The sequence below is a fragment of the Simochromis diagramma genome, unplaced genomic scaffold (genome assembly GCF_900408965.1).
Source record: "Simochromis diagramma unplaced genomic scaffold, fSimDia1.1 OVJJ01000816.1, whole genome shotgun sequence".
Taxonomy (NCBI): Eukaryota; Metazoa; Chordata; class Actinopteri; order Cichliformes; family Cichlidae; genus Simochromis; species Simochromis diagramma.
Genome location: NW_024386908.1, coordinates 12,481,138 through 12,507,011, shown reverse-complemented (window position 1 = coordinate 12,507,011; position 25,874 = coordinate 12,481,138). Strand labels below are relative to the sequence as shown.

The 25,874-nt window shown below is 39.9% G+C and overlaps 3 protein-coding genes across 3 annotated transcripts in view; 2 read left to right on the top strand and 1 right to left on the bottom strand.

Moving 5' to 3' along the window:
* The window catches only part of mybpc1 (myosin binding protein C1), a 36,789-nt gene extending 24,913 nt beyond the window's left edge, over positions 1-11,876 (top strand). The window contains 13 exon segments of the mRNA XM_040035466.1: positions 44-180; positions 1,326-1,485; positions 1,578-1,682; positions 1,764-1,952; positions 2,485-2,619; positions 4,518-4,685; positions 4,812-4,900; positions 4,976-5,171; positions 5,293-5,432; positions 5,513-5,672; positions 6,103-6,239; positions 6,315-6,501; positions 11,055-11,876. Of these exon segments, the coding sequence (XP_039891400.1) occupies positions 44-180; positions 1,326-1,485; positions 1,578-1,682; positions 1,764-1,952; positions 2,485-2,619; positions 4,518-4,685; positions 4,812-4,900; positions 4,976-5,171; positions 5,293-5,432; positions 5,513-5,672; positions 6,103-6,239; positions 6,315-6,501; positions 11,055-11,152 (1,901 nt within the window). The 3' untranslated portion in view covers positions 11,153-11,876.
* Positions 11,877-13,809: 1,933 nt separating this feature from the next.
* On the top strand, positions 13,810-21,748 carry chpt1 (choline phosphotransferase 1). Its single transcript, XM_040035468.1, has 8 exons — positions 13,810-14,268; positions 16,298-16,445; positions 16,578-16,719; positions 17,712-17,796; positions 18,276-18,407; positions 18,490-18,648; positions 18,772-18,897; positions 20,068-21,748. The coding sequence occupies exons 1-8, from the start codon at positions 14,029-14,031 to the stop codon at positions 20,182-20,184; spliced, it is 1,149 nt and encodes a 382-aa protein (XP_039891402.1). The 5' UTR covers positions 13,810-14,028; the 3' UTR covers positions 20,185-21,748.
* The window catches only part of gnptab (N-acetylglucosamine-1-phosphate transferase subunits alpha and beta), a 22,791-nt gene continuing 18,227 nt past the window's right edge, over positions 21,311-25,874 (bottom strand). The window contains exon 21 of the mRNA XM_040035467.1: positions 21,311-23,909. Coding sequence (XP_039891401.1) covers positions 23,838-23,909 — 72 coding nt within the window. The 3' untranslated portion in view covers positions 21,311-23,837. The remainder of the gene's footprint in view (positions 23,910-25,874) is intronic.

Here is a 25,874-nt window from a genome sequence, read left to right as displayed (position 1 = left end):
TTATGCTTTCTCTCTTTCTAATGACCTCGTTTGATTTCTGCAGACCCTCCGAGGGTACACTTGGACAGCTTGAACTTCCCAGACAACACTGTAACTGTCGTGGCAGGAAATAAACTCCGCTTAGAAATCCCAATCAGTGGAGAACCAGCACCCAGAGTGGTGTGGATGAAGGGTGAAAGGGTGAGGCCCTTTGATTCTGTACTCACCCCACTACCAACACAAAAAACAACAGCGCCTTAGCCCAACTCAAAACTGCTCTGTCTGTAATAACCGTATTGTTTATGCACTTTGAATCATTAAAAATTGGCTATATTACTCATGACTATATTAATTTGTTTCATTCATTATATTCAGATATCATCCTTTTGTTATTTGGTCAGAACTGACACTCTAGTGGACATTTTGCCTGTTAGCCTGGAGCAACACTAGGCAAAACTGCCACTGGACACTGAGGCATGACAAATTATTGTCACCATGTGCAATGAACTTGCAATCTTGATAGTCAGTCTGCTATCAGGTTGAGATTGAATGGGGTCAGCTTGGCAATTATATGTAATCCATTTATGGTCATGCACAGATTAACAGTAATGAAAAAACTTCAGATCTCTTGCTGTCTGCAGAAATTCACATTAACTATTTACATTCATAGTTCAGCCAGAACCTCAGAGATCTGAAACAGAAATACCTCCACAAATAGTGACGTAGTTGCTGCAGGACAGAAATGTAACTGCCAAATGACAGAGGTACTCGATAACATTGCTTTTATATAGGAATACAACCAGAAGGCAGCCAGCTGAGTCAAGTCCCCTATTACAAAGACACTTTGAGTCATTGGTGCAGACTGAGTCAGACTGATTGCAAAGTGCTGTCAATCTCTCCGCATTTATAATTTTGGTTTATTTTGGTTATTTACACACCTCTAATCTCTCCAAGCACGATTGCTGATTTTGCTGGACTGTAATTATTTGGAGACAGGTTGCCTCCCAGAATTGACCTTTGCGAAAGCAGTCACTGCAGCTCTTTGCAATCTGTCACTAAATGTGAAAAGATTCAGTCCAACCACCGATTTTGCAGCTAGATTTTTTCTAGCTGCAAGCAGGTTACCATCTTATTTTCACCTTCTTGTGATTGAACTTTTAACGTTTGTTGTAACCTGCTTGGTAGCTAGTTAGTACCATGTCAGTGAATATCACATTTAGAGTTATAATGTAAATATTATTTTTTCATAGAAAGACTAATTTGTGACAAAAAAATCTGTTTTTATGTCCTCATATGGTACTCACGAGGTCTTCTGTGTCTTTTGCCTTTAATCTCTTTTACCTCAGGTGATTCTCGAGTCAGGCCACCGCGTCCACGCTGAGACATACAGCGACCATACAAGTCTGACAATTGAGGTCACTGAGCGGGAGGACACAGGAAACTACAAGATAGTTCTGCAGAACGAGGCTGGTGAAGCCACAGCTAGTGTCAAAATCAAGGTTGTTGGTAAGACAGTGCAGCACCTTTCAAACAAAATATAAAATACACAATTCTTAATTTGTTTTTTGAATCATTTTTGAATCATGTGTTGTCTTCAGACATCCCCGACCCTCCTGAAGCTCCCTTGGTCCCAGTGGTGGGTGGTGATTGGTGTTCTATGACATGGGAACCTCCAAAATATGATGGAGGCTCGCCAATCTTAGGTAAACCTTGCAGCACACTTGTTACCAAGCTTTACATGCATATGTTGGTGTTACATAACACTTTCTGGCTGCCCTCTAAAGGCTATTACATTGAGAGAAAAAAGAAGCAGAGCTCCAGATGGATGAGACTGAACTTTGACCTGATCAAGGAGACTACATTTGAACCCAAGAAGATGATTGAAGGAGTGCCGTATGAAGTGCGGATCTTTGCAGTCAACGCCATCGGTGTGTCCAAACCCAGTGAACCTTCCAAAGCCTTTACTCCTCTCGGTGAGTCCCCCAAACATTTCTTAGTACCATAAACCTATGACCTATGATCTGCAAAGATTCTATTTAAGGAAGAATAATACAGTCTCACATAAGGCTTTATTATAATGGGCAAAATTTTAAAGTGGGGTCCTGTGATAGTACGTGTCTGATCTGCCCTTGGTACCCCAGCGACACAGCTGTTCCCCCTCATACCCACTATCCCAAGCATTTTGGCTGTGACCTCCACTGGACACGCAAGAGCTTTAGAGGATATTAAATATGTCTTTATAATGGCTGCCAAATCATCTGTGGATTAGAGGTTTAGGAGATCAGGTCTGTCAGAGGGTTCAGCAGGAGTTAAATGTGATTCAGAATACAAGAATAGATAGCAAGAGCAGGGGCTAATGGGATCTGACAGGGAGACTGATGGCATACCAGCTAAAGTGAGAGGCGCCTTGGTCACGTGTTTATGACTTGCCAAAATGGATGTTTTCTCATCTTGTTCACATTCACTGTTTAAACCCAAGTGATGAAAACATTTATCTCCACACAGCTGTTACCAGTGAACCCACCATGCTGGTCGTGGATGACGTTACTGACACCACTGTGACGGTAAAGTGGCGTCCACCTGAAACCATTGGAGCTGCTGGGCTGGACGGATACTTAGTGGAGTATTGCGTAGAAGGGAGTGAGTTAGATTTCACTTGACTAACGAACTACATGATAGTAAGGCCCTACAATTTATTGCACAAATTGTACAAAAGCAAATGTCATATGTGCATACATACACAAAGGGGTTTAAACTGCAACCAAATGCAGCTGGTATTGTGATTCTGACAGAATCAGAGATTTAGGATCAGACTGACTGCAAAACAGCACAAAAATACTGAATGCAGTATTGTGAGAGTCCATACATAGACATACAGAAAATATAAACAAAGAATAAATCCCAAGTCACTGTGTATGCATACTCGGCCACTTCATTAGGTATAATTATTCCTGCACTAGAATATCTAATCAGCCAATCACATAATTAGATTAGATTAGATTAGATTAGATTAGATTAGATTAATCTTTATTAATCCCTCGGGTGGGTTCCTGCATGTTACAGATGCAATAAGGGGAATGAGAGTAAGGATATAAGCATAAATACACCATATATACACATATACAAATATATAAATACAGAATATACAATATGGATAAATAGGATTGTACATTTGAGTGAGCATATTGCACAGTGATTATTCCACAGGCGAATATAAGAAAAAAACAAATATTGCAAATATTGCACAGTGTAACAAAGCACTACAGTTCAGTTGTTCCCGCCCTCCCTTGTCCCCCTGTTTCCCCTCCGCCTCCCCTCCAGTGAGGAGTTAAACAGTCTGATGGCGTGTGGGACAGAGGAGTTTTTAAATCTGTTGCTTTTTGACTTTGGGAGAAGCAACCTGTCGCTGAATAGGCTCCTCTGATTGTTTACGACCTTGTGCAGAAGATGCCCAGCATTGTTCATAAGGACAGCAATGCAATGCATTTAGGCATGTAGGCATGGTCAATATGACCTGCTGAAGTTCAAACTGAGCATCAAAATGGAGAAGAAAGGTGATTTAAGTAACTTTGAAGGTAGGATGGTTGTTGGTACCTGACTGGCTGGTCTGAGTTTTTCAGAAACTGCTGATCTACTGGGATTTTCCTGCACAATCATCTCTAGGATTCCAAACACCATTATTTAATAGCTTTAGAAGAAACTATACTATTAATATTGTAAAAGTGAAATCTGAAGCCGAAGAATAACAGTCAGTGTTTTTAAGTACACAATAAATACATAATAATTTACCAGACTTACAATAGTGCACTGGACACTATACAATAGTGTGGCTGAGAAAAAAAAAATGAGACCAGCTGTAGCATGTAACCAATCTGTAAAACCAGTTTTATTAAGCACTTCAAGTTTTTGTGCATACCGGTGTACACACGGGTATTCACAGACGCGGACTACAGCTTTCTTGGCTGCTGCCTCAAAGCACATTGTGCGCTGTCTATCTTGCGTGCTGCACAATATCGTTTATTATTTAGTAACTATTGATATCTATGACTAGCTAGTTTATTGTGATGGTGCTTTGTTTTCTCTATTATTATGTTGCTCTTTGTTGTTTGCTGTCTCCTCTGTTTGTTTGTTTTTTGTTTGTTTTTTCTTTCTCCATACAGGTGACCCAGGAGTTTTTTTTTTTTTTTTTTTTTTTTTTTTCTCTCTCTTCCCCCCCCTTCTCACCGTCTCTTCTCCCCTTTGGTTTTCTTTCTTTCTCTCCCCCTCTTTCTCTCATTCATTCCCCCTGTCCTATTTATTAAAAAAAAAAAAAAAAAAAAATGACAAAGGATGAACTGAAGCTCTGCCATCACGTAATGTCGCATACTGCTGTTTCTGATGTCATTAAAAAAAAAAAAAAAAAAAAAAAAAAAAAAAAAAAAAAGCACTTCAAGTTTTTAGCTTGTTTCTTCTAACCCACAAAATAGATGCACAACCAGTCAGACATGAAACCAGTTTAAATAGTATTTTTCACCATGACTGTATTTTTTTCCTTACAGCTAATGATTGGGTAATATCCAACAAGGAGCTGACAGAGAAAACCAGGTACACCATCACCGGTCTGAGTCCAGGGTGTAAAATTTTAGTTCGTGTCAAAGCCGTCAATGCAGCTGGAGCTAGCGCTCCACGTACCCTGCAGCATGCTATCCTGGTTAAAGAGGTTGTTGGTGAGCTCTTTAAAGTTCATTATATATGTTCTGCTGTAACACTGCAACAAATTAAATTAATACTGACATAAAATAAATCATAAAACGTTCCTTTATAACACACATTTTGGTGTAACTGCTCCACAGAACCACCCAAGATCCGCGTCCCACGGCACTTGAAGCAGACTTACACTCGCAAAGTTGGAGAAACAGTCAACCTTGTGGTGCCATTTATGGTAAATATGCCAGTTATACTGATGTTGCACATCTCTTCAACAGAATACTGAGCTCATGTTGCAATTTGTGTGCAGGGCAAACCCCGACCAAAGGTCACCTGGCTGAAGGATGGCAACCCTATAGAGCCTTCACAAGTTAGCATCCGTAACACAGACTGTGACAGCATCATCTTCATCCGCAAAGCAGAACGCAGCCACTCTGGGAAGTATGACATGACAGTGCAGGTTGAAAACCATGTGGACACAGCCATACTTGACATACAGATTGTAGGTGAGTGAGCAAAATCACTATAAGATCATACGAAAGATAGAAGTGCTCATTGATATCAGAGTGGAGCTTTATAAGGAATGTCTATATTATGAGATTATATATCTTTTTCTCCTATTTTTAGATCTACCTGGACCTCCTCAGTGTGTGAATATTGAAGATGTTTGGGGTGGAAATGTAGCTCTGGTCTGGACCCCTCCAAAGGACAATGGGAACGCCCCAATAACAGGCTACACCATTCAAAAAGCAGACAAAAAGACAATGGTAGAAGATGGTCTCCTACTGCAAATGAAAACCATTCTAGATACGCTATATCTTCAGCTCACATGCTTTACTCTTTTTAGGAATGGTTCACATGCATTGAGCACTACCATCGCAACTGCATTACCATCACAGAACTGGTAGTTGGGAACGAGTACTTCTTCAGGATCTTCTCTGAGAATATGTGTGGCCTGAGTGAAACCGCCACCCAAACCAAAAAGAGTGCCCTCATCGTCAAAGAAGGTACAGCTGACTGTGTGTTTATGAGAGTGTAGGTGAGAGTAAGATCAAAATATTTACTGTGAAAAACCAAATCTTCTAATTTCAGATGGAGGAAAATGCTTCCAAAGCTGAAACTCTGGAAGAAATCACATTTTACTTACATGCTGATATAAAGTTGTTGTTACTTTTTTGGGGGTTTTTTACAGCTCTTATCTGAAAGGTACTGTCAGTGATGTTTTCCACCCTAAAGTGAGCCTGATTCACAGCCTCACTTGTGAAACTCCAAGGGTTCGGTGTATGACTGACAGGCCCTTCAATGGTGTCTCAGTCTCAGCTGATGATAAATTAAAAAAAATACTGTCTTTCCCTCATCACATAGGGAATATCCCACATGATACCGCTCAGAGCCAGTATCATGTACAACCCCATTCCTTTACCCTTACCCCCACAGGCTTGCAGATGAAAACACAAGAGTACAATGACCACGACTTCAAGGAGGCGCCGAAGTTCACACAGCCACTTATCAACACTTTCGCCGTGGCCGGCTACAACACTACTCTTAACTGCAGCGTGCGTGCCAACCCAAGGGTAAGTGGAAGAACTAAAAGTAAAAGTGATCCTATCAGCAGAGTCCTTTGCTGATGTTTCTATTTCTATGTGCAGCCCAAAGTGATCTGGATGAAGAATAAGATAACCATCATTGACGATCCGCGCTACCGTATGTTTAGCAGCCAAGGAGTCTGCACTCTGGAGATCAGGAAGCCCAGTCCCTATGATGGTGGAATGTACACCTGCAAGGCCATCAATGAACTAGGAGAGGCTCAAGTGGACTGCAAACTGGAGGTTAAAGGTCAGTGTGGACCTTGATATGACCCCCGGCCTCCTCCTTGGGTGCCTGTGTTCACCTGAGTCTGGTTTCCCAAATGTTTTTGTTGTATTTTTTAATGTTCTTTTAAGATATGTGCATCTTTAATGCAAACAGAAGCTATTAACGCATTTATGATCACAATCATCACTGAACGTACAGAGGCAGAGAGCCTTTGGGAAACCAACTCGACCTGGGTACGCTAGTGTTTGAACTGTGCGTGCAGTTCAGCAAAGGGACGATATAGGCGGTGGACATGTAAGTATCTGTACTGGGTTGCACCAGCTATTCGTAAATTCATGGTAAAGTCTTCATCAAGCTCCTAGCAACTTGTTCCTGGTGATTTACAAAGTTGGATTGCACAATTAAAACTTATGAAATGTGTTAGACTTGAGCAATGTGTAAGTTGGTCATGCATGGTGTCTGGGAGAGCTCAACGCTGTAAAAGACAAACTACATGGTCGCAATGCCTGAAAAAGGGAAAACACTTTGGATTCTTACCAGTTTTTTTTATCTTCTAATGCTTTTATTAGGATCTTTCTTGCTTTCTTATTCATACAGTCAGTTCTTAGGTTTAGTTCCAAATGACCTCAGGTTTATTTAGTCAGTTCCCTTTTGTGTTCCCAGTTTGTGTCAGTCTTGTCTTGCTTTATATGTTTCTACTGTATATTCACCCGTCTTGTCCTCTTGTCTTCCCTTGTGTCATGTTAATCCTATTCCCCTGTTCCATCTGGATGGTAGTTGCTGTTTTAGGGCAGCATGTGGCTCAGGAGGTCGAGCGGATCATTATTGGATGAATGACACTTACAGTCAAACTCGAAGTTCTTTAAATGCTCATCTTAATAGAAAGGCACCTTATAAGTAGAAAGACACATAGTAATATGCAGAGATGGGCAGTAACGCGTTACTTGCAACGCGTTACTGTAATCTGATTACTTTTTTCAGGTAACGAGTAAAGTAAGGGATTACTATTGCAAAAACGGTAATTAGATTACCGTTACTTTCCCGTAGGAACGCTGCGTTACTGCGTTACTAAAACCGTGATTTTTTTGCAAGAATGTCTCATGACAGTGACGTAAGCGAGTGCGACGTTCGTGACAACAGCTGTGTGCAGATCAACAATGGATCATATATTGAGTGCGGGAGAGAGTATGAGCGTGCAGCGTTTAAAGCGTGGAAGTACTGACCTTACTTTGAGTTTGACTCCATAAAAAGTGACAAAAACATTAGTGTCCGTTGTGCGTGGGAAGAAAACTTCTTTTTAAAGCGAAAAAAAACCCCTAAACTTCCAAGCAAACACCGAGTGCGCTACGATGTGATGGAAAACTCACAGAGAAACTCGCGGATTCTTTCACTGACCGCTGCGGCACACCTGCACCAGGGTAAACCTCCGCCTATGCCACTCCTGCTTTACAGGTGAAAATAGAACAACAGGACCGCTAGTCTTTGATGTTATTTATTTTCTGCTGTGTTTTACTTGCATCTATTTGAAAGACTGAGTGTAAACACAAAAAAAAATATTTTATTTTATGTGCTGGAATGTGCAGAAAATAGGTTTAAATGTTAAACTAATTTCTTCCAGTCAGAGAATGGTGCATATAATTAAATTTTTGCTTGATGCATAAAGTTAAAAGGTTAAAACTAATAAAACAAGTTTTAAAAAGAGACTTTTCTATTTGATTACATTTTGTATGACGGATTATGCAGAAAAGTAGAATTGGGCTGAAAGATCTATCACTTTATCACCTATTCAGGTTGTAAATCGTGTTTTTAAAAAGTAACTAAGTAACTAAGTAATTAATTACTTTTGAAAATAAGTAATCAGTAAAGTAACGGGATTACTGTTTTGGGGAAGTAATCGGTAATTAGTTACTGATTACTTTTTTCAAGTAACTTGACCAACACTGGTAATATGTGAAGCCTTGTGTTTTTCAGAGTCACAATCTCGGTGTTTAGAAACCAGATGTGATGAGGTGGGGTGGATCTGACTGTGAAACCACACACGCATTACATAAAAACTGGTCAGTCACAAGTTTTTTAGCCAATGAGCATAACCTGGATAAACTCTGTATGACCAAGACTTACAAACTTGAAATAATTTTTCATTCATTCATTTAATATGATTAAAATGAATCACTGAGACTTAGTGGTTCATTTCAAACGGGAAAGTGTTTTCACAGGTCAAGTTAAAGAGCCGTTTTCCCATTGACTTTATAAGGACTGAAGGCTGTTTCCCAACACCTGCTTACAAACAGTCACAGATTGGTGAAGGTTTCCAAATTGACACTTTCAGCTGCTCCCTTATCCACAAAGGATATCCACAGTATGTTTAATTTGGCAGATATTATACATGAATTGCTTTTCCTGATACAACCCCAAAGTGCATTATGTCTCCTTCTGTGCCTGGGGCTGAACTAAGGACCTTTGTAGGCAAATGTGCTATTTGCCAATAACTGCTAATTTATTGCCAACACTATGCAAGCCAAGCAGCTGGGTCATTTACCATTATTGGTATAACATTTTAAAGTTAAGGGTGTCATGTCAGACGTCAGCTTTATCCGTTTTTCCTGCATAAGATTTATTTTGTTTTGTGCAATCCACTTTGATAAAGTGACGTGTAAATCTGCACTTATTGACTAACTACACTTAAACTTACGAACACCTGGTGCAACTGGTCTATGGATTCCATTTTGAGAGAATATATAAATAATAATCATTTCATGTGTGTCCAGTGTACATAATATCTGGTGACACTTTTCCATCACCACAACATGTAGACGTTGATCCCTTGTGTTGTCACACCTCTCTCTATTCAGTCCAGTCCATCCAGCCATCCTCTTCATCATCACAGCACACCACCTCAGCACCAGTCACACCACAGGAGGCAATAACATATGTAACATATGATATTTTTGTGTTTGTATTATTCAGTGTTTCCATCTTAAAATATGCTCCACAGATTCCAGTGTCTTCTTTATGCTCCACGGTTAACTCCTCATATAAAAGAGTTCAGTAATAACTCAGCTGTTTTCCCTGGTGCGCATATAACTCCATGTAAACATTTTAACCCCTCTTCTCTTCTCTTCTCCCTCCTAGTCCAAACTCAAGAATTGTGAATATATGTTCTCATATAAGGTAAGCTTTCATATGGTTTTGGCATATGAAGCTTATGTCATTCATTATGCGTCTTCAAGCCTGTGCAACCTCGCTTTTCTCAGCTTGTGGGTCTCTGGCAGTCGTTCTTCCCCTTGAGAGGAGAACCAACAGAACATGTCACATTTGCATGATGCCTTTTGCCAGGTTTTTTCTAAACCTGGATTGCTGTACCTGGCTGACTTTAAAAGCTCCGTTTTGAGTATTTGAATTTATTGTTGGCGTGATATTGTGAGACTCTCTGTTTTGTAACCTGTAGCAGAAATTAAGTGAGTAAAAGGTTTGCAAATCTTCTAACCTTTGTTGAGATATCAAGTGCATCATCTGAAGGGACTGAGAAGTTCTATGCTATGAAGGCATTGACTGTGGCTGAACAACATCAAACACCAAAGAAAACATACTAAACTATATTTTATGTTTGGACCTGCCTGATGAGTGGTGTATGCATAAATGCAGCAGAAATTATATATACTGTATTTTGTAGGTTTTTGCTTGTTGGAGATGACTGGAGACATTATTCATTAATTTTTTTTTGCAAAGATTGCAGACCTGAATTGAAACATGTTGTGGAATCAGCTGTGCTTGTGCTTGTATGCTGTGGCCCAGTTCCATACTATGCACTAATACTGAGCAAATATGCAGGGTTTACGCTGCGTTCACGTGGTGAAAGTGACAAAATACTCGTCTCAATTTTCAGTGCTGTATTTGAGTGTGCAGAACTATTGTGCTTGTCCCTATTTTATGTCACATACAGTGCTGTGCAAAAGTCTTGAGCCACCTGTATTTTCTTTCTATTTTGCTTCCAGGGAGCCAGACTTTCATGTAATATTTTTCAAGTGGTGTTGAGCATTTGGGAGAAAACTTTTAGATCAAATTTTGTACACCTAGGTGAAGTCAGTGACTTTGCATCTTGTGTCACAGATCACATCATTTAAAACTGCATGTACTAAAAGTCATGCATAGTCCACATTTGCTCTAATTAATAATTTTCTTCACTACAAATTACCAAATAAATGGATGAAATTCCAATCACCTGTATTTTGTGTTTAGTGATCATTATCAGAATGCAGTATCCTTTTATTGCTACTGTAATGATAGCATGCCTTTAAACTCTTGTATACTGTGCAGAAAGACATACAAAGACAGTGTATACTATGGAACTGGGACAAACTGGGTTGGCATTGCATTCAGAAGCCATCCTGAGCACCCTCTTTCCCTCTTTAGAGCTTGTGGTTCTCTCCATTGAGTTTTATTTGCTTTTCTCTGCTCACCCTGTTGCCCTTCAGCTTTTCTCCTTCATCTTCCCCTCTCTATTTTTCACTCTCCACATATGTCTCTGTGCCTCACAGCAATATTCTAAGAGAGTTTTTCTCCCTGTCCCTTAGGAGGCTTCACCTTCTATGAACTCATGCAACGTGGAGTGCCCCTACATCTGATTGACAAGTATATGACCGAGTCGAAGGTTGTTGAGCAAGAGAAGTAAAAACTGAGCACAGTGCAATAAGACATTTTTGGCTTGCAAACATCTGATGCCACTAGTTACCCTGTTCTCTCATCTGCTGAGGTCAGCAGCCTGCAGGTGGATGGAGGGAAGGTGGGACAGGTGGATGGGTGTGAGGGAGGGTATACCAGTCCGGTGTGGTATGCTGTGTGCAGCTTTGGAGCTAGTTACCATAAGAAAAAAAAAAGCCAGTTCATCTTCTTTATCACTCTGTTATGTTTGAAAGACTCAGCTCAGATGCATGTTGGCAGTGTTTTGGTTCTAGCTTTAATAAGGAATTGTAGTGTGAAAAAAACAAGCTCATGGTGCACAAACAGTGACACACAGCTAGAGTATTTTCATGTGGATTTTTGTCAGGAGTGCTTTTTGAAGGTGGCTGATTACTTCTGGGCTCTGAAAGATTTAGTTTGATGTTTAAAGGGTGTCAGTGAACTAATACGTGGCAAGAAAAGTGAGAACAGACTTGAGTAATGTTGGACAAATGAATGTTTTCACTTTTCTGATATGAATCACATTAACATTTCACTTTTTCTGTTGAGTTAGTAAGACAATATAGAGATTTACACAAAGTCCATACATGTCATTAAACTTTTGAATTCTTGGATTCATACTGGACTGAGGTTTGATTGGGGTTAAAACATGTGTGCATGCCTTTACCTTTGTAATTACAACCTGTGGACAACAATAAAAGACACTTTAAAAAATAGTATCTCTGTTGTTGATTTCTGTACTCTTGTGTTGTAGGAATTAATCTTCTTTTCTAGTCTGTGACAGATTCACTGTGTAATTGACCTCATTAATTCATTTTAGTCATATTTATTTATTTTGCAAACCAGAAATAGCATGAGGGTTTATGGAATGAGTCATGTATGTGAGATCTGGAAAATATGTTCTGACATATGGACGGTCTTATGTTTGAATATACTGACTTGACCATATAAACAGGGGGGTAGTTAAAGGAGACCTACTGTGGTGCTCAAAAGTTGACACAGAGTATTGACACAGGTATTGACACAGAATAACCCTTTTTTTTAAATGGCAAATCTCATAAAACCATAGTTTATTCACAATAGAATATAGAAAACATAAAATATTTAAACTGAGAAAATGTGCCATCTGAAGACGAAAAAAACCAAACACCCATTTTTATGGCAAAACAAATCTTAAAAAGCCGGGACAGGGCTATGTTTCACCCTCTGCTTTTAAAAACAGTCTGAACACTGAAGAAAACAGTTGCTGGAGTTTTGGGAGAGGATTTATTCCCATGCATGTCTGATAAAGGCAGGCCTGGGTCTTTTCTGTTGTATTTTTCATTTCATTATGCTCCAAATGTCTGTAGGCCGGTTCAGCACCTGCTCTCGTCTACTACAAAGCTCTGCTATTGTCTTAGATGCAGTATGTGGTTTAGCATTGTCTTGCTGAAAATCCAAGACCTTTTCTGAAAAGAAAAACTGTCTAGATGGGAGCATATGTTGTTCTAAAACCTGTATATACCTTTCCCCAGTGGAGACACCTGGGGAACACAGCTGATTAGAATCTAACTAATAAAACGAGGGAAAGCAAACTCGCCATAATGCATATGAGACAAGGGAGTCGAAGTAAAATAAAAACAGGAAGTAATGAAGACCCAGACTAAGACATGTGACGTTGACACAGGGAAAATGTAAACAAATGCCAAGGTGTGACTAACTGGGAAGAAAAGGCTCACTTGATATATAAATATATATATATAGAGAGAGAGAGAGAGATCATTATTTTTGTGAATAATTTTAATAAACAAACTTAGATCCAACAACCAAATGCAAGGGAAATTTATTAGGAGATTCATTTATTGTGAACCCAAACATATCATAAACAGTTACAGGAGGTATTCTTCAAATTAAGAGTACAGGTATGACACAGGTATTTGTTACACCTGTTATAGTCAGTTATAGTCATGTAAACAATCCAATCTCTGTGAACATAAAGAATCAAATCCCTCTAATGCAGCAAATTAAACCCTTGAGTTAATAACTTAGAAACTATGATTATTAGCCCAAGTACCATAAACAGACCTAGAGAAAGTAGGCTAATATTTCTGATTGTTTTTATCATTTGATGTGCGATCTATTTACAAATCCACATTTTTCAAAGCTTTGCAAAAACACAACTCATGTTTACCTTATTTTTTCTTTTAAATTTATATTAGTTAATCTTTAAAAGAACAACATGATTCCAGGTGTTTTTTCTTCTAAAATTAACTATTAACTAAATTAAATAAATTTAACATTTTTTTTTTATCTAACTTTAGCTTTTAGTTTAGAACTAACAAAGTGAACAAGAAGCACAAGGAGAACAGCTACACTAAGGCAGGTCAAATATGATATGATATTTTAAATGTTTGTGTGGTACTTTCTATATGTTAATGATACCACCTACACTTTTAAGAATCATAGTTTCTAAGTTATAAGGCTTAACCTACATGAATGAGGTAATTATGGGCCTAAATACATCTGCCAGTCACACAATATGTGCTTAGGTTTGCTTATATTTTAGCAAGTTTATGAGCCAACCAGATGGTTATTATCACAGTGTTATACACTCTTAGGCGCAGGCTTTGTGCATTTAAACTTCCCGGTAGATAGCCACGTTATCCCTTCCGGACCTTCGCTTCCTGCCGAGACGCACCTCGGCCAGAAACGTATAGACATCCACAGCGCTTGGTTCCGCTGTGGAAATGGCCTCTGCTGCTCGTCTACCCTAGACATACCAGATGAGCTGCTGCTGTCTCCTGGAGTCGGCCAACCCTGTCTGAAACACCACCCGGGAATATCAGGGAGTTTTTGCGGTACTCAGAGGAGTGACGAGGCAGAAAAATAATGCCACATTTCCTGTGGCCAGAGCCGTTGTCACCCGCTCAACTAAAGCGGCTGGAGGAGCATAAATACAGCGCCTCCGGTAGATCCCTATTTGAGCCGCCGTGTCAGATCTACTGGAACTGGCTCGTCCAGCAGATACCGACATGGATCGCACCAAATACACTGACTATTGTTGGACTGCTGGTTAATGTCCTCTCCACGTTGGTGCTTGTGTATTATTGTCCCACGGCAACAGAAGAGGTGAGTATAGCGACTGGGGCTAAAGTTTCAAATGTCTACCCATCTCTGCTATGAAAAGACCGTCCTCCATTTAGAAAATGCGTAGGCTTAAGATACACCGCAACCTGTAAGACCCAGATAGCTCAACAAATAGGATTGATTATATTTACTGAGTCCATTGGGGATACTTACTAATTCGGCAAACATTTGAGCTTCACAGCTGCTTGTATTTTAACGTCATATCTACCCTATAGATGGGGCCGTGGTGCTAGCTAACGCCGCAGGCGCTGTATTTTTTTGGACTGTTCTGTAGTGTCAAACAGCTAAATTTAAATTTGGTAGTGTAAGCCGAAGTAAGCTTGGAGTCCGTCTCCAGGTTTTTCAGGAAAACCTTTTTTTTTTTTTGCTCTTTTTTTTAAACCCAAGCATGGCCACAAGCAAGCCGAGACGCTTTAAAGGGGGTTTTAATCGTATTAGGGACGACGTGGACAAGAATAACTGTATTGGGAAAAGATATATCGGCGGTCATGTGACTTTAGAAAGTTGAAAGTTGAAAGGCCTCATGTGACGCAGTGCTGTTTGTGTCAAAACAGCAATTTGTTTCATTGTTTCACTTAAGGCCACTATCTATCAGAGAAGAAGCGAATCATTTAGCAGCCATTTATTGGTAATTAAGAATTAAAATATAAAAGGGGGCGGGAGGGTGTCTAGCCCTTAACCAGACAAAAATATAGTTATTTAAATGAGTAAGCTGATTTCGAAACGCCTCTATATTATTCTGTAATCTAAGAATACTATAGAAAATGTGCCTTGCAGGTAGCAAGTTGACCTAGGGCACAGTAAACCTGTCTGTCCCTGCAGCAGTGGGTCCAGCTGCTCATGCACAGGTTGGTGAGTTAATCAGACTTGCACCTTTGCTCGTTCTAACTATGACAACCTTGCACCTGAGTCAAAGTCCATGCACTCCCACTGACTCCACCAGTTTCATCTACTGTTATTATGCATTGATTGAGGCATACAGTGTACGCTTTTATTTATGGAGAGTTAAGAGTTAAGTCCCATCGCTGTGCAAACAAACACACATTCACAGGAATTCATCGGAGCCTATGGAAATGGGTCAGAGTTTTCCCTCAAGTTACTGCTGTGATAAACTTAAACAAGTAGTCCACAAGGCTTTTGGGACATGTGCTTCATCTCTGTTGAAACACACTCTTTTTTTGTGTGTGGTTCTCTCTCTCTCAGTCACAGGCTTACACAAATGCTCTCTCTCACACACACACACACACACACACACACACACACACACACACACACACACACACACACACACACACACATTGTAGTTTTGCAAACATGCTATGTTGGCCAGCATTACTGTCCAGATGGTCCATAACCTCCACCCTAGTAAAGAGGAGCTGAACTGGTCTAGTCAGCTGGAGTCCCTCCTACTACACACTTCAGAGAGATGTAGCACATATGGCACATAAGTATTATTTAAATCCAACAGTGCACACGTGTATGAATTCAAAAGCTCCATAAAATCAAAAACAAACAACTTCTGAAAATCCAATACCTCAACAAGTTACACAACCCTCTCCTCCCCCCTCATATGAATAAGAATTAAAGTTGTGAAATACAGATATGATTAGTAGAGACCATCTTGTAATGTGGTCAACAACTGCAATTTTTAAGAATTATATGATTCTAGACCAGGGTGTTACAAATAAATGACAGATTGCAAAGGAAGTGGGGTGGGTCTAAAGTGGTCCCTTGGTCCCTGTGATTTTGCAGGGTGATTTTGCACAGATTAAAATTTGGCCTGTCTTATAAGAGCTCAATTGATTTGGACTCTAAGACTGATTGGTAGTACTCAAGATCTTTGTGACTACATGAGAATGACTGAAATATTCACCAGTTACCCACATTTTCTTTAGCTCTACAACTATCTGTATTTTAAGTAGCTTAAATAGACCAATTAGGTGATTATCTGTGTTGTAAGAATGGGTGTGTAACTGTCAGTCTCCCTCTGTCGTCCCTTCCCTGGCTTCAGGCTCCATCATGGGCTTTCATCCTGTCTGCTCTGGGGCTGTTCATCTACCAGTCTCTGGATGCTATTGATGGGAAACAGGCCAGGAGGACAAACAGCAGCTCAGCCCTTGGTGAGCTCTTCGACCACGGCTGTGATGCAGTCTCCACAGGTAATCTCCTAAACCCTGAAGTCTGCTGCGTTTGATTATAATAAACTGACTGTAGCATGTTAGTAAACAAAGCTTTGGCTTTAATTTCATTAACATGACTTTAATGTGCTTACCCCGGTGATTCTCTTTCAGTCTTTGTTGCTGTGGGAACGTGCATTTCATGTGGAATAGGACAATATCCAAACTGGACTTTCTTCTGTGGTTTTATTGGGATGTTTATGTTTTTCTGCGCCCACTGGCAGACCTATGTGTCCGGGACGCTCCGCTTTGGCCTGTAAGTCAAATATTTATTTTAAATGTATTTTTCCTTTTAATATAAGAAAATGGTCATCGTTATTAGTTTGCAACACTGAATGATAAAATAACTTGAAGACAGTAAGCTAATTTGCCTGGCAAACCACTTGCACTGGCAGGTCAACATTACCCCAAAGACCGTTCAAGCCCCGTCTACATGTAAAGTGTTTAACTTGTCATGCATTGCTTTGCATGTGATAGTTGGTTGCTAGTGAACAGTCCAGGTTCCTGTTGCCTAAATAATCCTTCAGTGCATTTACCAACTCATATAGTCACGTGGGGAAAAAAGAGAGTTTCTAGGGCTCTAAGCAGTCCTTTGAAAAATTGAATATACTCCATGATTCGGTAGCTTGTATAACCACCTTTAGCTTATTTTTCCCCCTTTTTTTATTCTGTGTGACTTCAGCAGTCTCTCACATTATTATGGCCCACTCTTCTTTACAATGATGCTTTAGTTCATTGAGATTTGTGGGCACTGGTTTATGCACATCTCTCTTTAGGTCCCACCGCAGCATTTCAATTAGGTTGAGGTCTGGACTTCGTCATTAGAACATTTTATACTCTTATTTATCAATCATTCTGTTGTAGATTTGCTGCTGTGCCTGGGATATTTGTCCTGTTGCATGACCCAGTTTGGCCTAAGCTTTAGCTGTCGGACAGATGGCCTTGTATTTAATGTTTTTGGTATACAGAGGAGTTCATGGCTCACTCAGTGATCACAGGTCCTGTGGCTACAAACCAGCCCAAACCATCACCCTTACACCACCATGCCTGACAGTTGGCATGAGGTGTATGTGTTCCCCTGGAAGAGGAGAAAAGACCCACAGCCCATATTGAATGGCTTGTTTTATGAGAACATCTAATTGTAGGATCCGGTCACACAGTGGCATTTGAAAATGCTGCAGTACCGATGCTGTTGTTAAACCTTCGCACTGTCACTTATCTCACACTTCCCTCATATGTTCTGCACAGGGTTGATGTCACAGAGGTGCAATTCGCCATCATAATCATGTATGTGATGTCAGCTTTCGGAGGCGTGAGCCTTTGGCAGTACACGGTAACTGAGAATCCATTTCTTCACACTCGCCTGCACAAATAGTGTACACACAGGGACACTTCCATTTCACCTCAAGTGTATAGTCAAACCTTTTTCTCCTTAGTTTTTACACCAGACAAACTAACTGAATCACTTCTTAGGCTTTAGTTGTCATGCTAGTCTTTAAATAGATTTTGTGTTTTACTTTTACTCTGTGCTGCCTTTGGAGGCTTGACTTAACATCACATGAGAGAAGTGAGAAGGTAAATATGGGTAGCTAAAGCCATGGCAACAGGTCATCTACTGGACATGATCTGGCTCAAAAAGCTGATGATGTCGCCCGCATTTGTTTGTGTTTTATTTGGATATATTTATTTATTTATTTGCTTTGCCCTCCCATCATGCTCAGCATGCTGCAGCTTTCATATAAGCACTTTTCTATTTTATAAGGAGAATGCTTCTTGTTTTCTCTTTATTTTGACCTCAATGTGTTCCCATAGTTGCCCATCATCGGACTGAAGCTGTATGCCTTCCCCGTCATGGGCATCATCGGGGGAGCCCTGTACTCCTGTTACAACTATTTCTATGTCATTTTGAATGGAGGGGTTGGCAAAAATGGCTCCACTGTGGCTGTAAGTTGTAAATACAGCATTATTTTAATATTTTAAAAAACTGTGTAAAGCGCAAAAACTAATCAACGTTTCTGCTCTTCAGGACACCAGCGTGCTGAGTCCTGGTTTGCACATCAGCCTCATCCTTACACTGGCCTTCATCATTTTCAAGAAGTCATCCAGCCACCTGTTTGAGCACCACCCCTGTTTGTACCTGCTCACCTTTGGAATGGTTATCGCCAAGATTTCCAACAAGCTGGTGGTACGTTGGTTTTCTCTTAATTGCCTGAATGAACTGACACATATCTTCTTTTGTCTGTTTTAACCCATCGTTTAACCCAGTGTTTAACCTGTGTTTTCTTTCTTTCTTGAATCTTCTCTGTAGATGGCACACATGACCAAGAGTGAGTTATACCTACCAGACCCAGCCTTTATTGGGCCTGGCCTCCTATTCCTCAACCAGTACTTTAACAGCTTTATTGACGAACACATAGTCCTCTGGATCGCCATGGTTAGTACTGATCTCACAGGTGTCTTTGTTTAAAATGCAGCCCCACCCTTTTTGTCACCTCTAAATAGCCACATTCTTTGCTCTTCTACCTATATGTGTATATAGTTAATGCCTTAAATTATTTTCCTTGCATACTTTATTTAGTTGAGAGCTTTTCATTATAATGATAACAATAGAGAAATAAGATTGGAGCGTAGTGCCTTGATATACTTGCAGGACTTGTCAGCGTTGATGACTAATACGCACACAGTTAAATCAACTTCTCATAAGCACAGCGGCTTTCATTTCTGTTTGTGGGACTCTTATCTCTGCTAGTTGCCATCTAACCATTATAGTTGTGGTTCAAAGAGCACAAAGTTTCTACAATGCAAGTGAGATGACTTGTGATAAACCTTCCTTTGACACCCATGACTCGTGTTGTATCTCACACGCTGTTGTAAACCCCTACAGGGTTTCCAGCTGATCAGCTTTGAAAGGATAAATACAGTTTAAAAACTTTACACTTCAAAAGAACTTTACAGCCATGTTCTCTGCTATAAATGGTAATCTTTTGTCAGTGTGACGGCCGAGATGGCGCGCTGATATTCACTCAGAGTCAACAAATATATTAATAGCTGATGGGAAACCACCATTTGAATTTGGAGCCAGCGTAGGTGTGCAAACACGTTTTCCTCATTTGACACTGACATGCCACACTAGGGAGGGCAAAAGTATTACTAATGTCAGTAATCACATCCCGGTATTACAGATTCTGGCTTACTGGTTTTCCTTATAGCAATACTTATTGTCCATCTAAACATGTGTGTTAGGATCATTTTATAAATAATAGCCATCCATGACAACAAGAAAATATGTGATTGCATAAACAGGAAGCAGGAAGTTGGTTACTTAGTTTTCAAAGTGTGTGTCAGTCCTTCAGCCCTCAACAACCAGAAGCTCGTGCGTGTCTCGGGGTCCTTGGCAGTGAACTGCTTTACTTTTTAAATGGAGGAAAGGAAATTGCTACAAAACTAAAGATTTCCATGTAAATTACTTCCTTGCGGTATCCAGTGGCTGTTCTTGTATCATCCTTTGTGGTACCATTTAATGATGCTGTCTGTTAGGGACCTGTATTGCATCTGAAATTAGTATATCACCTAACATAGTACGTCTTTATTATTTTTGCTCCAGGTCCTCTCCAGTGTGGATTTGATACGCTACTGCACGGGCGTGTGCCTCCAGATCGCCTCCCACCTGCGCATCCACGTCTTTAGCATCACAACGCCGAGCCAGACGCACCGCGACTGACGGTTTGCCCGGCGGGAGGAGGCGGGAGGGGACGCAGATCTCTTCCCGCTCCTGAAAGCAGACAGCGACCACGATGACGAGGAGAAACCCTCGACCTCGAGCCACTGCAGCCTTGACAAAGTAACCACTTCAGATTAAAACTCACACCTACTAAAAGGAAAGATAAAACTACCGTGATACAAAAAAAGAAAGAAAGAAAAAAACAACCAAGCATGGATCTGTTGAATGAAAGATTAACCCAAGTTTCCCTTGAAAACCCAGTTGCCTGATGAAGTCTTTCAGATTTTAATTTCAAGGTAAATGCATGTTGTTAGATTTAATTTTTTGAACATCATTTGGCACTTCCAGCTTATTCAACACAAAATACCAAAAAAAAAAATCTTTTAATAGGTATTTTTTAGCTTGGGCAAATATCAAAGCATTTAAGTGAGCTTTAAATATGGAGACATGTTCCTCATGGATTGTTGTACAATTAACTAAACACATAAATATGACAATCACGAGTGACAATTTAAGTAAAATTTCTTTGATATCTGCCGAATCTGAATCAAATACCTGTTAAGAGTTTTCTTAATGACTTGTTGTAATTTGTTAAATGAAATAAGACTGAATTTGATACAAATTAGGGCTTTAAAGAAACTTTTTTTTTTAAATAAACTTATAGACCTTAAAATAATTTCCAATAAGGTTTCCAATTTGGACCGGCAGGTTGTCAGCGAGCTGCATCGAAGGGTAACGATCGTGTGTTAACGCTGAAAATGATGACGTGTCTAAAGTTAGGCCGATCTCACAAACCCCACTGCAGTTTTTTTTTGTTTTGTTTTGACTCATCTCATCCTGCAGTCGTGGAAAACAATCCTTAAAAACATCTTCTCCGGCCTCTGGAGCACCGTCGACCGATGAAGCGTCAACACTCGGCTTGTTCTGCTTTCTCTGTTCTTCTCCCTGAAGGGCTAATGATTTTGTGTGATTGTACAGAATTGAACTGAAGATGCCTTAAATATTTTTGTTGTAATTACTGTTTAACTTGTGAATATTTAAAGCAGCTTTGTACATTTTTTTTTAATTTTTTTTTTTCACTAAGTATCACACCAGATACAGTAATAATAGAACGCTATCCTGGAAGTTTTTTTTTTTTTTTTTAACTGTTCACACATGTTCATTTATGCATAATTGTTATGTATATGTGACAGATTTCTTTTTTTTAATTAAGTTTTGTTGGATTATTAATAATTGTGTAATGGATCTCAATGAAGGGTTGTAATCAGAATGAAACATCATTCAGGATCATTTGGGTAAAAAGGGACATTTCTGTAGAGCCGGTAAAAGATTTGAGGGCGTGTATTTTTTATTTTATTTTGAAAATTGCCATTGTCGTCCCCTTAGATTCTGACACTATACTCCTGTCTCGAGAAGCTTATTTATGGATGGACTTTAGAGCTATGCATTTCAAAGGTACAACCATGATTCAAAATCACTTTGTTGCACTGTAATGCAGTGAAACACCTTTCTACTAACAGACATGAGTGGAAAAGATTGTAATAAAGAAAATATTTTTCATCCATTTTGATTGTTCCTGTCATTGGTGGAAAAAAGTACTGCAACACTACCTTGTAAAAATACTGCAAAGTGACTCAGGCTTTGAACACAGCATAGTTTTTGGTTTCCCAGATGAGCTGGTCTGATCTAAGGAGGATTTTCTCACAAAGCCATCTTGAGTTTCCAGAGAATGGTCAGCAAAAAATAAAACGTATGCCTTGTTGATGTCAGAGAAGAACAGCCAATCTGCTTTGACCTGATGGAAGGGCAACAGAAACATAATTAAGGGATGTTTTCTTGGCACACTATGGGTCCCTGAGCATTGTTTAAATACCACAGCCTACCTGTGTATTGTTGCTGACCATGTTCACCCTTCATGACCTCACTGTAGCCATCTTCTGATGACAGCTTCCAGCAGGAATACACATCATCTCTTAATGTTTAGATTATTTCAAACTGTTTCTTGAACATGACAATAAAAAAAAACACCATACTCAAATTTCCTCCACTATCATATCTCAACCAAGTAGCGCACTAAGGGGTTTGGTGGAACGGGAGATTCACATCACAGGTATACAGCCAACAACCATGCCATGTTGAAAGTCCCTTAAACATGCCTGTAAAAGTAAATTTATTGACGTCTGAAATCTGACGAGCCCTGATTATTAGTCTGAGGTGAGGAATTGAGAAATAAAATTGTAGTAAGTGTGGAAAGAGTAATGTGAACAGTACTGACAAAAACACCACCAAGCTGACCGAACCAAATCACATTTATTTCTGTTAAACCAACGAAACTGGTGCAATTAGAGTAAATTCATCTTCCAAATATGGCTCTCAGCGTCTCATCTGCTGACACACATCCTACGAACCCAGAGCACAGTGGCAAAATGCTGACAGCTGCTAGTGCTCATTTCCATTTTTGTCACTATAATAAGAAACACTATAAAACTGGCGTTCAGAGGAAAACACTTGCGTATCGTTTACATTCTAGAACTCAAATCGGCTGTGTCAGTCACGGGGCTCACTGTCACAACAATACAATCAAAATAAGTTAGAGAACATGCTGAGGAGGTCTGAATTTCAGACAGCAGCGAGCCTGCTGAGTCCCACAGGGACACACGTACAGGCAGCTTTGAAAGCTGTAGTATTACTTCTAATATAGCTCCACCAATCACTTATATTTGTACCACGCAGAGAATTATATTCATATTATCCTGCATCCCATTCATTCTTACTTGTAAACCACAAGATTAGAGTAAGATATCATTAGCATTTACAAGAAGACCTTTTAAAATCCCAAAGGGAGATTAACAAAAACATTTAAACAAGCAGGAATGAACAACGAAGGCACTAAAAGTTTTCTTGTTTCAAATATGGCAGACGAAGATATGGCGTCCAACACTTTAATCACCTATTCCTATTTGTCCTATATGTATAAATTTGATCCTCAATCTTTTTAAAATTAGCTATAACATAAACACAAAAAGAACTAGAAGTAATGACTGTGTTGATTATCATTTGACTCTATGAGTCTGTCAGTATCCCAGCAGCAAAGGCAGCACAGGCAGCATCCTCAAACACAAAAAACCCTCCAAAAACTTACAGTGATCTAAAACAGATTAAAAAACAGTAAAGAGACTTTCACCACCAGATTTAACTGACTAACCAACCAAACAAACAAAAAACTTTTAAATTTGTCTTGACAGACACTGACATGCTGATATCAAGTGTTTCCCACTTTAACAGAATACTAATCAGTGGCATGCTGAGGGCAGGACGTGAGGAGGGTGGTGCAGGGTGGAAGGAGTGTTGCTTGTTCGTGGTGTGTAAAAAGTCTCGGGTGCCTCCAGTGGAAGAGAAGAAGATTTATGAGCTCCTCCTGTCTGGCTGCTATTCTCCTCACCGGCCAGCCCTGTCTATCATCTTCTGAAAAATGTTTCATTAACATTTCACACGAGTCTCTCCTCAAATCCACGGTGATGCAATTCTGCGCCGAGGATCTTGGATTGCTTTTTCCAGCTGGCTTGCATCCTTCTCCTGTGCTCACTGTGGAGGTGGAGAGGAGGCGCCGAGGCTGTTGTTCAATAAAATGAAGAGAGGGAAGTCTTCCGCTTTCACACCCGCTCCGGGTTGCTTTCCCGGTTCATCCTGCGTCTGGGGAACAGCTTTCGCTTCAGCAGGATGAGCTGCAGGAATAGGGGAAAGAGGAAATGTCACTACTAAACCTGCAGAACAACTGATTGAATATGAAAGGGGTGGCAATAAAGGTCATTAACTTCCTTCTGTACAGACGAGGACAGAGAGATCTATCTATCCAATCTATAATGCACCTAATTAAATGATCATCAGCAAATGTGAGCACCTCTATAAAAGCAAAGAAAAGGTCAAGGCCGTTTGCAGGTCTGGCAAATTCAGGTGTGAATATATTGCCGCAATCTTCCCAGGAGTGGTTGTCAAAGCAAATTCACTCCAAGATCAGACCATGTGATTCATGGAGAAACTACAAAACCCCCGAAATCTACATCTTAGACTCTACAGGCATCAGTTAGCATGTTAAATGTTAAAGTTCATCACAGCACAATTAGAAAAACACTGAGTAAGTATGGCTTGTTATTCAGTCTTAAAGAACATGACAGCACAGCTTAGGTTTGCAAAGTCGAACAAACCACAAAGTATAGATATTTGGCTATAATGCACAGCACCGTCTCAGGAGAAAACCAAACGCAGCACAAACACCAAATGCCAATTGTCAGTACGGTGGTGGAGAGGTAGTTATTTGTGCTCGTTTTGTGACCACAGAACCTGGGCACCTTGGAGGCATAGAGCCAACCATGAACTCTTCTGTATACCAAAGTATTCTAGAGTCAAGTGCGAGGCCTATAGTTAAAGCTTGGCCCAAACTGCGTCAGGAACAGCAGTAAATCTACAGCAGAAAGGCTGAAAAAGGGAAGAATGAACCTCAACCTGGTTTAAATGCTGTGCAGAGACCTTAAGAGAGCTGTGCATGAATTAATGCCGATTCCTCAGCAATATATGTGAGACTGGGAAAGTCATACAGAAAATATCTAGCTCAAGTTATTGCTGCCAAATGCAGATCTATTGTATCTAAAATAACATTTTTCTTTATTAAAAACAGGAAAACACGACTTTTAAATCACGGCACAGGAAATTGCTGTCATTTCATTTTTCACGACTGTCAAAAGGATACAGTGTGTGTGTGGTAAAGCAAAGGTTTATAAATCAGAAGGTCGGCAGTTTGACTCCACGTCTCGACCTCCTCATTGGCACCATTTTTCATTTGTTTTTTTAGCAACAGCAAATGGTTATAAGTGGCATCAATGTTCTCATGTAACTGTGCCCAGACTGCAAGTATATTTCCCAAAATGTCAAACTATTAATTTCACCAATCAAGGCTTTGACACCAGAGTCCCCTCAGATGTTTGTAACTCAAGAAAGCAAAGATAATCTTAGACATAGAGCAGCCGAGTAAAATCACCTCCCTCTGAGGAGTGAAGACACATTTGATCTCTCCAATCTAAACTCTGACATAAACAGAAGGGCAGCCAGATTCAGATAGTGCCAGAAAGACATCAAAAGTCAGTCTGTGTACAGTGACAACGGCACAAGACAAGTGTGACACACTGGTCCCGTGGGTTTCTGTGAAGGAAATTCTCCTAAGGTCACTGCAACTATTAACCTTTCTTTTAGTTCGCTAAGGGAGAAACTGGAAACCTCTGGATTAGGAAGGTACCTCAGAACAGTCGACTAGTATTTGTTAAACAACTCGTGGCATTTGTTTTAAACAGTTTCCAACACCAAAGCGGAAGAATTTGAAATGTGTCCAATAATATTTTCCTGCTTTTAAAATGATTTTAAGTATTTTCTGTATATTATTACAGCTTGAAATGCAACTTTTCTGAAGGTTCAATATATAGCAGGAATTGTCTGATCCCAGTTAACAAAGACAGTTAAGTCTTGCCTTCCATAAAAGGCTGCTGGGGTCTTTCATCTTGATAAAGGCAGGTCACGACATAGCTGGTCATACTAGCTCGACACACGAGATGGACGCTCCTCAGAGAGGAATTTCGGTAGCGAAGGCTGTTATCATAACTCAAGCGTGAATCATGGAAACGGAGAGGTGTGCAAGCAAA

Excerpts from the sequence above, each read along its gene's own strand:
- chpt1 (XM_040035468.1), top strand. The coding sequence starts at position 14,029 with ATGCCACATTTCCTGTGGCCAGAGCCGTTGTCACCCGCTCAACTAAAG. Across the intron at positions 18,649-18,771 it reads AGATTTCCAACAAGCTGGTG|ATGGCACACATGACCAAGAG; the intron begins GTACGTTGGTTT and ends TCTTCTCTGTAG. Across the intron at positions 18,898-20,067 it reads TAGTCCTCTGGATCGCCATG|GTCCTCTCCAGTGTGGATTT; the intron begins GTTAGTACTGAT and ends TTTTTGCTCCAG.